At 39.8% G+C, this 18,633-nt stretch overlaps 1 protein-coding gene across 2 annotated transcripts in view; it reads right to left on the bottom strand.

The window, feature by feature from the left end:
* Window positions 1-14,957, bottom strand: part of dcc (DCC netrin 1 receptor) — a 324,319-nt gene extending 309,362 nt beyond the window's left edge. For both annotated transcript variants that reach the window (XM_025909079.1, XM_019361335.2), the window contains exon 1: window positions 14,368-14,957. In XM_025909079.1, coding sequence (XP_025764864.1) covers window positions 14,368-14,494 — 127 coding nt within the window. In that variant the 5' untranslated portion in view covers window positions 14,495-14,957. The remainder of the gene's footprint in view (window positions 1-14,367) is intronic.
* Between the last annotated feature and the right edge of the window lie 3,676 nt (window positions 14,958-18,633).

Raw genomic sequence — 18,633 nt, forward strand, 5'->3', positions numbered from 1 at the left:
AGGTGGGAAGCAGTATTCAGACTGGAAATCATGGCATTCATTTGGATGTTACTGTGACCCAAACAGTGTTCCAGACCAAGCACACACACCTCTACACACTGTGATATTACACCACTGGAAAAAAAAAACAAGGTTCAGAACACCTCAAGCAGCACACAAAAACTGATCTACAGGCATAGACTCACCCACCACACTCACCAGGTCACCATCTGCTGGGAACCCCAGAACAAGCCCACAGAGACCACATCCTCCAGGTCCCTCTGCTGGGAGCTTCCAGGTCATTTTGGTGACATGAGAGGGACCTACACAATAGTAGGCAGGTGCTAATATTACCCTCCTTCTTAGCGTAAATTAGGGTAAAGGGTTTGTTTTGGAACACAAAAACATTTTTTTTCAGGGCCGACAGACAAATAGCCTGTTAACCAATTGTTTGTTTAAAATACAAATAACTTCCAGTTATTAGATGTTACTAGAAGATTCACACTAGCATAGAGTACTTATTTTACCTGCGTTAGTGAAATTAGCTGTGAACTACACTTTAACAGTGAAAACATTGAGTCAGTGAAGAGCAAATGGCTGCACAGTCTCTGTTGTTTTTTACTTATTCTGACTACACCAGCAGCTGAGCCTGTCTGACTACAGCTCTGGCTCAGGGCACAGGTTTTGCACTTATGGTTCAAGTGGAGAGCTTTAGAGATAATTATGGGTAATGTGCCGGTTACGTGTTTGTAAAACTGGGCTTGGCAGCTTGATTTGCTCTGCCCGGAGCAACAAAAGTTTGCCATGAGGCATTCTCAGCAAAAGCTGAGTTAAACCTCTTAACCCTGGAGGTTCCTGGGTTTGGGCCAGCTTGTATCTGCTATTAAAACGCAACCCGCCACCATGTTTTAAAATGCTGCCCATTCATTGAAGATTTAAAAATGGGTGCAGCATATTTGTGCCTAAAATTTGCTGCTACTGCCTTTATTTTTTTTTTCACCCTCAATTTTGTGAGTGTACTGATTTCAGCATGAGAGCTGATATAACAATATGAATTTAATGTGTGTCAGGTTAACATCATATTGATTTTGAAGACTCATGAAACATAAACTGAAGAATAGGTTTTTCCTTTGCATTTCTTTTCCATATGGGTAAAATTAGACTTTTTAAAGGATGAGCATTCAAATTACAGCCAATATGTTGAGTCAAAAGTGACCCTATTTGGATAAAAGGGTGGTTATTAGCTAATGATAGTAAGCTGCATCCATAAACTACTCAGACACGCAGGCATATTCCAATAACTGCCAAGTAACAGACTAATAATACTAAAATTTCACTCAGCAAAACTGAAGGACAAACTTCTTATATCACTCTGGTAGATAGGGATGGGTATTGATAAGATTTTCACGATTCCGATTCCATTTTCGATTCTGTTTAACGATTCGATTCTTTATCGATTCTCTTATCGATTCTTGTTTTTAAAAAGGAGAACACTAAGGTCGATTAGCTTAGAACTTTGTTTTATATCTTCTCTTTCAACAAGATAGGAGTAACATGGCCTTACAAACCCAACAGTGAGATCTTAAGAGATCCACAGCCTACGGCTCTTCAATGGGGTGTCACAGGGTCCCCAGGAAAAAAAAATGTAAATGTAAAATAATAAAATAAATATTCTTCTGTAGCAATAACAAAGTATAACATAAATTATTCTGTAGCAATTACACAAGAATATCCAGTAATGTCCCTGCCTACAATTAAACACATTCACTTACCATCTGCTGTGGCAAACGGGTGCAAGGTTTTTACCACAAACTTAGTCACTGCTCGGTGACATTCAGGCCTGAAAAGAGACGCTACCGGTGGACTGCAGGGACAACTGCCAGCGAGCGCCAGCCAGACTCTGTCTGTCTCTCTCATCACGGTCACCTAAATGCACAGTAATGGCAGGTTTTGTAATAAAGCAGATCGTGCTAACATAATATGCACTGTTAGTTGATTATTTACCTGCCGCATTAACGGGAGAGGACGTGCGAACGTTACCACTGCTGCTGGGTTGAGATCCACGAGTCCGGAGCGGAATTAAAAACACAACATTCATTTAAGTTCATCGCGTGTTTTGTGAGCAAATGCTTTTGCATCTTCTTAGTGTTTCCTCCCTTAATGAAATATCTACTTTGCAAGTATTGCAAGTTGCCCTGTTGTCATCCGTTCTCGTAAAGTATAACCGAACTTTTAAGCGTTTGAGCCGCTTAGGCGCCGTGTTTCCTGCCAGGTACGCTCCGACGCTCCGCAACGTGGTGACGTCATTCGGGGCGACTGGAATCGATAAGGGAATCGTTTGCAAAAATGGCAAACGATTCCAAGGAATTGAAACAGTGGGAACCGGTTCTCAACAAGAACCGGTTTTCGATACCCATCCCTACTGGTAGACATATTATTTGTAAAGCAAGTCCACTAAAAATACCTTGAAAGGCATCAATATTACAAACAGCACAGAAATATGAAAAAGATCCGGGTCCGTGATTTCTGCTGTGTGTCCTTAAGCCTCGACAACACCCTTCTGGGATAAACTATTCACAGAGGGTGTCATCTTGTTTATTTCTGCTGTAAAGTTAGTCATCGTAACACAGGGGACACATTTCTGACCAACCTCAGGTGGACATTAGAGGAAGTGAAGTCAGTGGCTTTCAGCTTCTTGTTATTTGTGTTGGGCTTGCACCCCAAAGCCAAAGATGTTAAATATGCATCATCAAACAGTAAACTGGCAGCTCCTCCCACGAGAGAATCTGGAATCAGAAAAGATTTGAATAATTTACATAAAAAGAAGAAACAAATTAGAAATATTAATGTAGCACTACTGTACACAGGTAGGCACTCACTCTTTTGGTCACCAAAAGACAAAACAACTTCACCAACTAAGACACAGACTAAGCTAACATTGTTCAGTTACGTCACACAACTTTTTACTATCATGTTGTGTACAGAAGCGCGCAAGCATGAAGACTGGAAGTATGAAAACCTCTCCAGTTGTTCTCTGCTTTTTAATCAGACCTTAATTTCTCTTGTGATAGAAAAAAAAACTCCCACAACAACAAAAAAGCAGCACATAGGAATGAAATAAATAAAGACCAATTAATGTAAAAGCATGCAGGCGCGTTAATGAGTAGGACTTAAAGGTGAGGGAGATGTAGTGCTCCTCAGGCAGGTAATGCAGGTTCCCAACATGAATAATGTATGAATGTCAGAGCAGAGCAGTGGATGTTAAATATAGAGAGCTGAGAGCAGAAGACGTAAATGAAACACTAATGTTCAGAGGCGAGGCAAATTATCTTCCTGTAAATTACTCACAGGCCCATTTCTTTTTTTTGTTTTGTTTTCATTCCACCATCTGAATAATGCAGAGACACATTGAGAGGCTTAATTAAAATATACACCAAGGCTTTAAGGCCATAAATGCTAAACATTCGGGTTGGAAATTACTGCTGAGGTGTTTTTGAAGCATAACATTGTCATTGCTGAATAAGTTTTTGAATCTCTGTCAGAGCTTGCGTCAAGTTTTCTGAGACTGAAACCTGATTAGAAAGTAACTTTATAGAAACCCATAAACACAGCAAGTATTTTGAATTGAAAAGTCGTCTCCAACCACAGAATTCTTCCTTTTCTTAGGTCAAATCTCACAATTCTAGTCTTGAACCTATCAAAGGAATTTGCTTTCTTAAGTCTCGCCATTCTCATCATCATGATTTCGAATCACTGTTTCCTAAAGAAGAAGAAAATCCAAATACGTAATGTAGTTGTGTGCTGATGCTGTACCAACACAGCACAGCAGCAGTAGACACACATGATTAGAGCACATGGTAAAAATAGATAAGATTGAGGAGATATAGAGCCATTAATTTCCTATAGATAAACACTATGTCAACAAGGTCCACTTAATATGTTCACTTAATATCAGTGTTATGTATTTATACAGCACTTTCCTCCTCTTACTGGCCACTCAAAGCACTTTAGAATACAAGACACATATTTAACCATACATCCATGTAGCATTTTATTTTACACACTTTGAACACTTCAGTCACTTTCTCACATCCATGAACAATTTAGAATCAACAGTTAACCTAACATGCACATCTTTGGAGTCTGAGAGGACTGTTGGAAACCCACAAGGAGAACGTGCAGAACTCCAGAAAGCTCCCAGCCAGGATTCAAACCAGGCACCTTCTTAATCTTAAGGTGAGGCGACAGTGCTGACCACAAGAGCCACAAGTGCTGCCGACAGTGTATCAAGGTATTGATCCAAAGGACATCTTACTGGTTACTGTTTAGTCATTGTAGGCCACACGTCATCAAAACATCTGCAAAATACTGACAGACGTTCCAAATCAAGTGTCACACTTTTTGATCTGAGACTAGTCTTCAAAGTTTGGAGTCTCCCAAAGTTGCTTTGCAACCAACAGGACAACATTGGAGTAAAGATTGTTTTTCTTAAATAACTTTACAAGTTATACAATGTAAAGCGCCAGTACCTTAGACTCTGAATTGAGTATTCATATTCATAGAACCAGCCATAAATACAGTAAAGGCACACACAGAAACATAATCACCATCTGTATAGACTCTCAAAAACTCATGCTATGAGTCTGAGAAAACATGAAATATGTGAAATGTTACATCATAAAATAAATCTGGCAACAGGGAGCCATGAAATCTGAGCCAGTTTAACCACAATAGGGGAATTTATTTTGTTGATAAGCAATATTTGTGCGGGTACTTTCACAATGTGTCATATTTGTCTTTTTTCATTCCCACACAGCTGTGATTTTGCTTCAGGTCCACCTCTGTCTGACAAATGAAGGTCTGCTGCACCAACACACAGGAACCCTCTGAGGGTTTCCCGGTGAATTATATTTTCCGATTTGTAAATGACGTTCTGTCCGCTGCTAGAGTGAAAAACCAAATTAAAAGTGAGCTGAAAGCAGCTAACACATTGCTTTTGCTCGTCCGCCGTATTAATCCACTGCTCCTGGCTGTGATTAGTCACAGGGAGTCTTTTTCATTAGGCCAATGGATCGACCTCCAAGATCTCACCGCCGCACACTTCATATTTTACAGAAAAAGAGTCCAGTCCAGAGCTGGGGCTCAACACACAGTGAAGGACCGAGACTGGCTCAGTTTAACAAGTCCCAAGTCAGATCATCAAGCCCCAAGAGAAATCCCAGATGAAGATCAACAACCCAAATCAGGGCCAGGAGGTCAAGATTAAGTTTCAAGACCCAGACAAAGAAATCATCAATCAAAACTAACCATGTCCAAGTCAAATCCCATGTGAGTCCCAAGTTGATTAAAAAGTGTTAAGAATGGAGTACTTCAAAGTTTCCACGACAAGACCACCTAATTCCATGTGAAGCCATGTACATGGCTTTTATATAACACTTTTTAGCCTTACCAACACTCAAAGCACTTTAGACCAAAAGTCACATTTTTAACCATACATTCACACAGCACTTTATACTCTTAAAGCACTTTATGTACCTCACATCCATGGCCAATTTAAAATCACCAATTAACCTAACGTGCATGTCTTTGGACTGTGGGAGGAAGCAAGAGTACCTGGAAACACATAACATAACCCAGCTTGTCTTCTTAGGTTTTGAAACCTTTATACTACAGAATCCCATAGAAAGTCTTGCTAACTAATTTTAGCAATGAATTTATAATTTGGCTAACAAATGACACATTTAGTGCTAGAAAGTGATGCTTAAGACAGCAGTTAAAGACGTAAAAAGTCTGGATCAGTTGGGTGTCAGGGTAATCCCAAAGTTTTCTAGTGGGAACCCCAACTATCTGCCTGATGCATACATATATGCATACACGTGTAAAGGATCACAATAGCATTAACATTTGTAGTTTCATACCGATTAACTACACCCTGGTGCTATCATGGGAGTTTTGGCCTCACAAGTTTACGGAGTAACTCTTGAGCAAACAACATTTTTTTGTAATAAAACTATATCACAGGGTATAATACAACTATACAATTCCTTGTGATACATATTAATGATGCTAAGCATCATCTGCAGCCATTAATTAGCCACATAACTGGATATATCAACAACTCAACAAAACATTTAATATTCCATACTGAAACTTCTAGTTTTGTTTCTGTATGTGCAAATTGGCTAATGGCAACCTTAAGCTAATACGATACATTAGCTTGTGTAAAGACTGGATGAAATATCTAGATTAGGAAATCAAAAATATGTTTAGCAAGAAATGGAAACATTTCTTTGCCCGTACCAGTTTTTTCAGCATAATTCACTGAATTAATAGAAACAAAACGAATAAAAAATAGATCTTTTCCCTGATGAGCCTCATGTTTTACAGAATATTAGATAAAACTGTTTGCAGTAGTTGCAAGCTGATTTCACAGGGCTATTTTCACTTAAATATTCATCTTATTTCAGCATGTTTTGGAAAAAAAAATTCTACAAACACATATATTACGCCACCACAAAAGTTAAAGCACAGACGCTCTAAAGAAGTTTAATATTTGAGTTATTGCACCATATTTCTAGCTGCAAGCATGGGGGACTATTACCACATAAAAAAAAGGGTGGCAAATAATTTCACCAATCACGTTAATTATGGCAGCATAGCGATGCTTGTTGCTTTGGACTTGGGTGAACACGGAAGAGTCACATCATGTTTAATTATGCAGGTATTTTCTCCTTCATACACAATTAATTGATAGCTTCTTGGAGGGCTGGATGGTTGGAGGTGTAAATTAACATCCTCTTGGTGTTAAAAGCCTGCTGTGTCTCTAATGGATCGTCCCTGGCTTTATTATTCAGCTCTGCTTATTAATGAAAAAGGTTTTACTGCTTTGAGCTTTTAGCTTTAATGTGATTCTTGATTGAATTTAGTTTCTCTTGCTTCCATTGTGTGTTGTTTTTCAGAGTTTCGAGTTCAGTTGTTGCCGTCGGCTGAAAACCTGTAGATTGTTATTCAAGGCGATGCTGAAAAAACACCTGGTTTTTCAAAGGCTCCATCTCAACCTCAGCTTTCCAGAAACAGCAGAGACATTAACCGCACATACATATGAATAATCCCAGTTAGAGTGGTGAAGTACTGCAGCAGCTTTTCAGTCCTTTATGAAACAAGGTGAACAATTACTTCTCTAATATGCACCATCATGAATACTTGTAAGAGTTTTCCAAGCCATATATTAGCAGATAGTGATGAATCTTCTGCTCAGCTCTGGCCACATCTGCAGTTTTCTATGGGCCACATTTGGCCTGTATTGATTGCATTAACTCATGGAGACTCTGGCTGCCTCACTTCAGCTACAGGTCCAAGTCAAGCCCTCTTCATGACTTTTGAGCCACATGTGTCTCACAGAACTTGGACCAAAGCTTGAACTGAGCCGTAAGAGCCAAGAGTAGCTTAGAATAGACCCAAATGTAGCCGGGTTAGAGCTGAGAGGTAAGGCTGAATTGCAAAAAAATACCATGGGTCATATCTAAAAACTGTATTTTAGGTCAGCGGTATTACTGTTTAAGAAACGCAGTAAAGATTTTTTATACAATTACTCGTGATGAAAACTTTTCACTCATTTGGGGACAGTTCGCCATCCTTTCCATGACGAGGATAACATATCACGGACAAGAGGACAGACTCTGAGCTCCTCAGGAACTCAGGGAGCTCTCATCTATTTCGTGTAAATCACTGCAAATCCAGAAAAAAAGTGATATTGAAAACGCTTCAGGATAAATGAGAAGCTGATACTTGAGCAGAGAAAAGCTCGCCCCACTGTGGGGTCCTTCAACAAAGAGTGACCCCAGAGGAAGCTGCCCTGATGTGATGGTAATTATAACTGGTAAAACGTAGGATGGATTAAGCAAGGTTTACATTTTTATAGACAAAAAAATAAATAAATACAAATAAAATTTTATACATGCCATGCTTTAGTGTTACACCTCTAAGTAAAATAAGACAAGATTGCATAAGATGGTATAATATGTGAAGTGACAGGACAAAAGGAGATTAGATGGACTTTGCAGGAAAAGAAATGAGAAAGGGAGCGAAATTATCCTAAAAATGAGACATAAGATTGGATGGGACAAAGATGAGTAGACTTAACAAGTCGAGATGGGATGGGGCTGAAGAATATGTCTGTGAGATAATAAATCATAAAATGTGATAAGACTGGATAGACTTTGTGGAACTGATTGATTAAAAATAGCACAGACGTGTCTGGGCTAGTTTGAATTGAATTCAGAGCTCACTCCTCTCCTCAACTTTCTGCTTTCAGCAGGAAGCTTCTAAACAGTGTTGTTTAATAATTGTAATAAATCATATCAGAAGCGTTGGTGTGCCTCATTTCATGGTGAGCAGATGACAGAAGGGAATCCAGGCAGACCAGTCAAATATAAGACGGATTAGCCAAATTAGTCCAAAGCTATTGTATATATGAACAAACATCAAACATGAACATACAGAACCATGAGCAGATAATGTAAAAATGAAAACAGCGTTATTCTGCATGTCAGAAGATTAGGTGTTGACTTCAGAAACAGTAAAGCAAATCCTCTCAGGATAAAAACAAAGCTTCTTTGATAAATCTGCTCAGTCTTAATATTAATAATACTTACTCTAAAGCATTCTTCAAATGACCACGCCCCCACATGTTGCTAGTGTATACACACATAAGCCTTAAACCAAAAGAATGAAACGCTGATAATCCCCTGAGACGCTGCACGAGAGAAGATGAAGAAGAAGACGTTTGACGAGGTCCAAGAAAGAAAAAGAAACGGCACAGAAGCAGCAGGAGAACTGAGTGTGTAGTTTTGTGTTGGAGGGCGAAAAAACCAGGAATTTTCATTTGAGCAGTGGGTTCTTTAAAGGTGGAGGAAAATCACCTCACACCCATGAAAGCTTGAAACCTGGCATCAACAACAATAACAATAATCTGCTGTAAAGACCTGAGCAGCACCCCGAGGATAACACTGTTTTTTTATGGCTTTAAACTGGTTTTTAACTGGAGTACTTCAGCAGCTGTTTGATGGGTCGTCCTGAATTTTTCTAGAGAAGCTAAATCCTGCTGGTTTGATCCTGAGCCGATGGCTTTTTCCTGAGCAGCAGCTGCAGCGAGTAGAAAGTTTTGGTTTATAGTAAACTCTAATGAATAATCTGATGGATTTTATTTTGGAGATTCAATACAGTGATCTGTGCTACCAAGAGGATGAATACAATCCTAAATGATCTTTTTTTTTTCTATAGAGGGACATAACTATTCTATTCAGTTTTTTTTTTATATAGCACCAAATTACCACAACAGTCACCGCTAGGTGTTGTATATGATAAGGTAAAGTCTCTACAGTAATACAAAGAAAACCCCAACAATCAGACAACCCCCTGTGAGCAAGTACTTTGGCAACAGTGGGAAGGAAAAACTCCTTTTAAACAGCAAATACCTCCTTCAGGACCAGATTGCAGGAGGGGCAGCCAGTGCTGCAGCCGATAGGGGTTGGGGGGAGGAAGACAAAAGACACACTGTGGAGGACAGCCTCATGATTAAACTCATGATTAAATTCAAAGTGGTGTGAAGACAGAGTGAAAAGTGGTGAGTGAAGAAGTGGCTGGAGTTCCATTTAATTTCCTTTAAAACTGACCTCCAACCATTAGGATTAAGTGTAGCAACCTCCCTAATGTTTTGTTCAGCACTATCAACCATCAGAAACTACCCAGTACTTATATTTATCACTAAATTCCTGCAAAATTTTTAAAAATACTGGAAGCTGTATTCAGCAAATATTAACATGTTAAACACACTAAACCAAACAAGCACACCAAGAAGCCAGCGTGCAGCTGCTGCTGCATCTGCAAGCTGCTTTGCAACATCCCCCCAATCACTGCTCCTCATTCTCAGGGTGCAGGTTCTGATTTGATGGTTCTCCTACCATCACCGATACCTTATCTGTTCTAAAAGGAGCATATAAAATAGTCATGTTATATATAGTGTGGGCCTGACTAAAGTAAGATTTTGGACACTAAATAATATATCCTGTATAGAAAATGAAATAAAAATCAGCATATTATTGCAGCTGGTTATAGAATAAAGTGAATGTTTGTCTGAAATATGGCCTAATGCTGCAGTTTCCTATAGGCCACATTTGGACTTGACTGACAGTGTTGACACAAGCCAGTACTGCTGAGTGAGCTGTGCCACAGATCCATCCTATTTAGGTCAGATGTCAGCTGTGCTGTGACAACCCATGTCATGCCGAGCTCATGACTTTTGGGCCACATCTGCTTAACCAAGAAGTTGGGAGTGCTGTAAAGGAGCTATGTATGCCAAAATGATCCCAGGTTAGGCCCATGTTGCTATCTGGATTCTTGGAATATAACCAATTGTCCATCAGCTCTGATCGATATAAAAAATGATTCCTCGACTCTCGGATGGTGTATATCAATCAGGTCCTGTTCAGCTGCTTACCCATCATCCTGCTGGCCACAAGTGACCCCATAAAAACCAAAAAGCAGACAAAGAAGTTGCTGCTTTCCTACAGTGACAGTTTTAAATATGAAGGTGATGCTCTCGCTCCATCAGGTTAACCGGCCTCGTGTCAAGTTCGATGATGAATCATGGAGGTTAAAGCTCATTGGGAGTAATCTAATAAGATGGCCAAAACAAAAATAAATATGAGGCATTCACCTTTCTGTCACTTCATCAAACACTCCATCCATCATAATTTGGTCATAGACTGAAACATCCTAGTGGGGGGAAGAAGTGCGAGAGAGAGTTTTGAGCACTTTTCAGCTCATGTTGCTTTCATTCTTTCTTTGAAAGTGGTAACATTGTCTAACAGCAGGCACGAGACATTTCCTGTCAGGCAATGATCTTGCAGACTTCAATCTAATTAAACTGCGACCAGTAAAAGTCGTGAGATTCTCAAATGTGCATTTTCAGCCACGTCTTTTTAAGCCACATTTTCAATTTCTGAGTGGAAGCCATGGAAATTTAAGACTTATCTCAAAAAAACATTTTGTAGTGAAAAAAAACATCAGTGTATTGTTTTTTCGGATGTTTTAGTGAAATTTTTAGTTAAATGTGGTGAAAAAAGCTGCCACAGAAGTGTTAGTAGCTGTGTTTCTGATTGATCTGGAAAATTCATTTTTTTAATATCTGCCAATTCACTAGTGACTAATCTAAAGCTTGGGTTGGTGTCACATCCTTGATACTGAGGTTTCATTTATATGACATACACCAAAATAGAAATCTTATGACACAAGAAATGTAAGGACAAAGCTGTTCTTTCAGGGTAAAATCTTGCTTAACATGTGGCTAAAACTTAGTCTAACCCAGCTGCTAAGTGGTTAGCATGTGACATTACAGATGTTACGAGACAGGAAGTAATATATAAGCACACAGCATTTTGTTAAACATAAATACATCCTAATTTAGAACCCTTAGATTTGTAAACAACATGATCCTACCAGAATAAAAACAGACCAAGCCTATTTGGGTCTGGGTTATTTGTACACTTTCCCTGGAAAACTGGTTCCACAAGAAGATCTGCTATACAACTGTTGAACCTTGCAGGGTTCCCACCATTTGTGCAAGGACTACTTCAGTCAAAACTGCACAAATTTAATTCATAGTTGGTATTACGGGTCTTTTCTTGGACCTTACCACCTTTCTAAACATTGAAATCAGCAAAAAATTGCATGAAAAGAAGGTGGGGTGGGTTGCAAAGCTGCTTGTAGTGATAGTAGCAACTAATTGTAGGTTAAGGCAGTTTAAATACTGTGTCCTACATAAGATTTGGACTAAGATGTATAGAAAGGTATTGATACAATGCCCCTATGGATGGATTAATTCTTTGTATTTTCCATTCTGTCTCCTGTGCACATAGCTGCTCTGTAAACTCTGTCTCCTCAAGGAACCCACTGCTGTCTTTTAACTTTCAGGAACCCAGTTTTCTTTAGTGGAGTAAGTTAAAGTCCTGAAGGTAAACAAATGCACCATGACTTTGGGCCTTTTGGCTCAGCACCTACAGTAAGGAAGTTAAGCATTGGGCTGGGAAATGATTTTGCATGCCAAAGTTCAATAAAGTCAGACTCAACGTGTCCTATTTGTGTGGCTTTACTTAAGTCTTTCTGCAGTTCAGTTGAAAATGAGTGGATTTTGGCACAAAATTCAGTCTTTTTAAATATGGATTTTGGCCCAATCCTCAGATGATCGTCTGCCAACAGCCTGCGGGTTTTCGATCCAACCAAAGACTCCACCAAGTGATTAACTCTCCTTCAGGTGAAGTGAAGGAACTCATCAGTGAAACCACCTACTGAGACGACTGGCTGGACTAAAAACAGGCAGATTCACCTGTGAAAGTGAGCAGGACCTGCTTCAGCTGTGCAGGAGATTTTCTGAATTGGTGTGTAGGAAGGTTTTGCGAGTCAGGCGTTCGTGTGTGGGTGCGTGTGTGTGTTTAGCCTCCCCACAGATAAATGCTTGGTGTGGGTAAAATATTCAGAAGATTTTATGGCTGAGCTGTTGAAGAAATATCAGCAACACACAAATAAACACACGCACACTCTGAGTCAGAGCTGCTCAGCTGATCCAGCAGCTACATTGTGTGTGTGTGTCTGTGTGAATGTGTACTCTCATATCATCAATTAGCTTAATTAAAGTGTTTGGACATAATTTATTGACAGCAGGAGGTTGAGAGAGAGAGAGAGCGAGAGAGCCCGAGTCCAGCAGCTCTCTCTGATCTGTTTGGTTTTGCAGTGTTTGCTCTTTTGCTTTTATGATTTTCATTATTGAACAAAGATTAAATTAAAAATTCACTCAAATGAGCTGCTTACAACAAGATGTGTGACAGATCTAGTTGTAATACAATTTATTTATTTAGATTACGTATTGTATCTTCACTAATAAACACCAGAAGAAAGAAGGAGGGTGTTACACTGATGGGTTGGACATGTTAGGATATCTGATGGCACTTAGTGTTTAAGTGATATTCATGACAGTGTGCTGCTTCCTAGTCAAAGCCAGACCTAGATAGCACCTCCCTGCACAGCAGCATTCGTACTATTTGCATTTTTGGGGCAATAATACAGTGAAATCTAGAAGATCACTGTTTGGATTATGATCCTGCTTTAAGGCTTGAAACTCGATTTTTTTTATCTAGCTGTTATTTATTTATTAATTGTCTGTCTCGTTGGATTTCTGTTTTTGTTTTTCATAGATCACTTCCTTTTGGGATTATTAAAGTAGTCACTCCAATCAATCATTAGTGTAAGCCGGAACGAATGGACATTAAGGTAAACACAAATAATCCTCCACTAAAAAGATTCACTGCAGTCTGCTTGTCCCACTTGGTTTCATATACAGATAGACTGCCAGAGAGGAAAACCTGGAAAAAGCAGATCAGAGCCAGCAGCCCAACATGCCACTGGCTTGTAAACTTAATCATATCAGGTGAAACTAAACCAGAGAGGAGGGGGAAAAAAGATTCAGTCAAAGCCACAGGCTAGCACATGATCAGACTCTAAGAAACTAGCTAAGGCCCAGTAAAAACTATTTACACTCAGTGCAACCTGGTAAAATTATATGTATATATAGCTATGTATATATATTTATATTAATTAGTTAAATCTAAATATCAGGGACAAATTGGTAAAGAGATGCATATGCAGTTAAAAATACACACCAATATGATCCAGCAGCCTAAACTTCAGCACTATGAAATGAAGGTGAAACAGACTTACAAAGAGCAATTTAAAATTAAGCATAGTAATAACTGAAAATTTAGGTAATTGAAGAAAATCCGGTGCAGACAAGGGATTGTAGGTAAAAAAAACAAAAAAAAAAAACACAAAAACACACAGACAGTCTAACCCAGCTGCAAAGATCCAGAAAGGTTTAACAAACCCTCAGTCAGCCAACAGATCAGCCACATGAAACACACAAGAACCGAGGGAAGGACCAGCAGTCTCACAGCTACTGCAGTAACTCGGTTACTGGAGCTTATAATGAAGGTAAAAATGGAACATAAGTAATAACAAAGACATAATAATAATAATTTTAAAAAAAACTAGAAACCTCTTAGGCAACATTGATCACATGCTGAAGCTTGTCAAACCTTCCAGGGCCTCAGAACACATACAGGAACCCGCATGGTCAGACCCGAGTCCACCCGGGTCAGAACAGAGGCTCTAAAGCCAAAAGGGACGCGCAACAAATGTGCCAATTATCGTTAGGTCTGCGGCACCCAGCAAAGGCACACGCACACTCACACACACACTCTGAGCCCGCACGGACACTCACGCACAAACACACACTGCGGGATGGAGGCAGCAATCATGCATGTCCCCCCCACTCACCGTGCGCTGTGGTGTGAGCAGCCAGCAGCCAGCAGAGCACCAGCAGGTACAGTCCTCCTGTTCTCCTCCTCCTCAGCACCAGCACCTCCCAAACATCACCGGTACATCCAACCAAAACCAGCTCCATGCTGCCCTGCTCCAGTCCCGATGAGTCCGTGGAAGCACAGAAACACACACACACACACAATCCCGCTGTTCTTTCAGTGTTTTTTTGTTTTTGTTTTTAAATCCTCAACAGAATCCAACAGTTAATTAAGAAAATAAAAAATAAAGGAGAAAAAACCCACAGTGTGTTGAGTCAAGAGGATGGTGAGGAGAGAGAAAGAGAGGGGGTAAAACAGCTTCTCTTCTCCCCAAAAATATCCCTGATCCCCAGTCGGGCTAGGATCCCCCAAAGAAAAGAAAAAGGGAAAGGAATTTCCAAAATACACAAATGCAGATCAGTTTCCTCCTTTTAGAGTCGAGAATAAGTTCCAGTAACTACAAGTGAAGAGTCTCCATCACTCCTGCTCGCTGCTGCTTCCCATTCACACAGATGAGAGGATGGTTAAAATCCACGCTGCCTTCCCGGAGGTCTGCTCCGTCTGCCGGGGAGGACTGATGGAGAGGGTCGGAAGAGGAGGGGGGGAGGCGGAGGGTGGAGGGAAAGAGTCGAACCCACTCTCTCTCTCTCTTTTCTCTGTAGGGCTATACAGCCGGAGAGAGAGAGGGTCGAGAGACCCTGTTGGAGTATGGAGCCATTGATCTAAAGAGGCTGGAGGTAAACCTCGGAGCGGGAGTAGAAGCAGGGAGCGGGACGGAGCGGGAGTTGGAACCCGGCGGAGGAGGCAGAACGGCGGGGAGAGATTAGCTGAACTCTCCTGCCCTCTCTGGTCACACAGGGAATATAAACATCAGTCACAGCTGGAAGAGAGTCTCCATCACTTCACAGGTATAAAATCATGATATGCATATTATTATTATTACTATGTGTATTTATGTCAAATAGACAACGTAACCCAGACTGATTCAAAGATATGGAAGTAAAATGCAGCCAAGAAAAGATGTTAAATGTAAGCTTATTTTCTACTGAGGAATGAATATTTATTAGTTTATATGTTTTGACCTTTAAAAAATTACATAGAAATTATAATTGGATTACATTTTATAATTATTATATATATGATTATACATATAATTATATTTATATATATATATATATATATATATATATATATATATATATATATATATATAGATATATATATGTGTGTGTGTGTGTGTGTGTGTGTGTGTAAAGGGAAATACTGTAAATGATCGTTAAGGTACATATACATTAAGCATTTATTTCCATGAATTTTCATGGTAATCACAGAAAACAAAAATCCTTCACATTTGAAAGGTTTTTCTTTAGTGTTGGAGTCCACATATCCATTACATGAAAAACAGGAGTGGCACGTATTGATCCCCAGTTGACCGGACCGGTGAAATTGCTCTTTCTGTTGGTTTAAATACACATGTCCTAACATAATAAAAAAGGAATGCAATTTCAACAGTGTTTCTTAGTTTTCCTCCATGCTAAAGAAATGCTGTTGTAAATGAGAGAAATGTGTCCGCACAAATCTTTGGGCATAAAATATAAGAAATAAATGTGTAAAATTACAGAAAAAGTTCTGGGTGGTCATTGTCCAGGCTGCCCTGTAATTATAAAACAGAAGGTTTCTATTAATTTACAGAAAATGTCCTGCTTCCTGGTTTCTTTTTTTTAACCTTTAGTGAAAAAGGAACTTTACTGTTATCTAATTGTTTATCTGTTACTTAGATCATTATCAGGGGGGGAAAAGCTGTAAAACGTAAACTCTAAATATATTTTAAAGTGTGTACAGGAGTCTTTGCTGGGCCGATTCTGTCCACTGGGCCTTATGTTTGACACCTTTGCGCTAATAGTTTCGGTAGAATATTATTGGCACTCATTTGCGAAAACAATAAACATTAGCGATATTATGGCACTGTGGCATATTAGAGCTGTAGTTAACACATACTAAGCAAAATGAATTACCAAGATGGCTGCCAACTGCTGAGATTTGCTTCTCTGAGTTCTCCTGCAGTGTCCCCGTAAGTTAAATGCAGCATTTTTACTTACACATAACAGGCAAAAGTAGCTTTCATATTTTTAAACCAAAGTCAAATTTGAAATGACCCCAATCAAACACAAAACCCTTCCTCTGGCACCAAAACAAAGAAAGTTGTTTCACTTAAAACTGGTACCAATTTCAGCTTTATTACTGAGCACGGAGAGATTTCTCATACACAGTCTGATGATATGATTAAAATCATTGACCAGGGGAGGCATCATTAAATCATCCCAGCTCCCTGATGAAAAAAATCCATCCTAAAGGTGTCAATAATGATCATAAGGTCCTGCAAAGAACAAAAAGAAAAAAAAGTTCTTAGTGATGGGAGTCCTTTGTTTAGTAGAAATAGAATTTTATGGCTGTTTAAGAGACTTCAACTTATCTTCTTATATAAGACAATATTGTTGAGCACTTCTCTGATGCCTTGCATTAGAAAACACTTGGTTTCTCTGTTTGCCAGTTTATGAGGCATCCACAGCTTTCAATTCAGGATGAATTGACTGTGGTTTCATATTTACAGCAGGTCACAATGGGTTGACAGCAGAGGCATCCCCATAACAACCGTGACTGCTACTGTCGCTGCACAGACCCCGAGTCTTGTTAGCAAACAAATAACAGAAAGTAGAACAATAAGCCATGTTTTTTTGTCCACTAAGCACCAACTTTGAGACACACTAACTAATAAATCATTTTAAGTTTTTCAATTATAGTTCAAATTTTAAAAACTAATATTCTTTCACGTTTCATTTTTGACTTTTTTAAAATATTGTGAGGGCCTAGTTTTTATTTTAATAGTAGTTTTATGCACGGTAGTTTACAGGCACGTTATTGGTTACACCTTGCTAGTGCCATACTGGACCCCCCAGTAAGTGACATCAGAGATTCTTGGTGATGAAATGCTGCTGTTTTGCACAAACACTCTTCTCCACTGCCGGAGTTTATTATCATTAAGCCGACCCTTCTACCTGGGAGGGAATTTACATCTATTATGCTCGCCGCTGTTTACCTTCCTCCCACCACCAACACCAGCGATAGGAGCGAGGAACTCTGTGAACTCTACCAAGGCATCAGTGAACAACAGATTCCTCATCACATCAGGAGACTTTAATCACACACATTTAAAGCTTTTACTATCCAAACTACACCAACATGTGGGCTTTACAAAAAGAGGACATAACTTACTGGACTTGGTGTACACAACTTGTAAGGGAGCATACAAGGCCTCCCGCCTCCCAGTCTAGTCTCTTTCATCACATCACCATTGTGCCCAGACCTGTAACAAAAAGCAGGTACATGTGTGGCCTGAGAGGCCTCCTATGAAGGACTGTTTCAGCACTATAAACGAGGATATCGCCACCACACAGACATAGAGGAATACACCGAGTCCGTTGCAGCAGACAATGCAAAACTAACTGATGATCACCACAAAACTATGCCTGTCCATGCTAACCAGAAACAATGGCTGACAGCAGAGGTTCGAGGCTCCTGAGTCCTCAGCACGCAGCCTTTAGGTCTGGTAACACCGCAGGACTAGTAACAACCAAAGACCAACCTGTCCCGTGGTGTCAGGAAAGCAAACGGCAGTACTGTAAAAAAAAACTATCTGGACACTTCAGTAACAGCAGAGAAGCACAGTGCATGACCATATATCTGGCTCTAGTCACAAATGCTTTCAGTGACAACTTTAACATCTTTCTGAGCCAAGGTGTTGTCTCAAAGAAGGCCCTCCCATCTGGTTATAAAGACTGTCATTCTGTAGCACTGGCTTCCGTGGCTGGTCATGCAGTACACCAAATCCATCACTTTCTTGTTTCAGTTCAGACCCTGCCCTACCCCAGGGTCTTGCTGGCTTATTCACTTTGCATTACAGAATCTTCCAGCAGGAGGTCATGCAGCCTCGATAGCACACAGTGATGCAGCCAAGGAGGACCCTCTCATTTGTAGAATGAGCACAAGACAAGAGGTGGGACTCATGCTGTCCTGAATTTGTGGAGGAACTAGAAGCGAGATTGAGCTGTTTTGAACTTGATGATGCAGTTTGTGCTGTAGGTTGGTGCACACACATAGGTAAGCAGGATAAAGAGCAGTAGGCCTTGTGGGGCCCTAGTAGTCAGCATAATGGTCTTTGAAGTGTTACTGCCTATCTGCACAT

Source organism: Oreochromis niloticus, linkage group LG7, assembly GCF_001858045.2.
Source record: "Oreochromis niloticus isolate F11D_XX linkage group LG7, O_niloticus_UMD_NMBU, whole genome shotgun sequence".
In the NCBI taxonomy this organism is placed as follows: Eukaryota; Metazoa; Chordata; class Actinopteri; order Cichliformes; family Cichlidae; genus Oreochromis; species Oreochromis niloticus.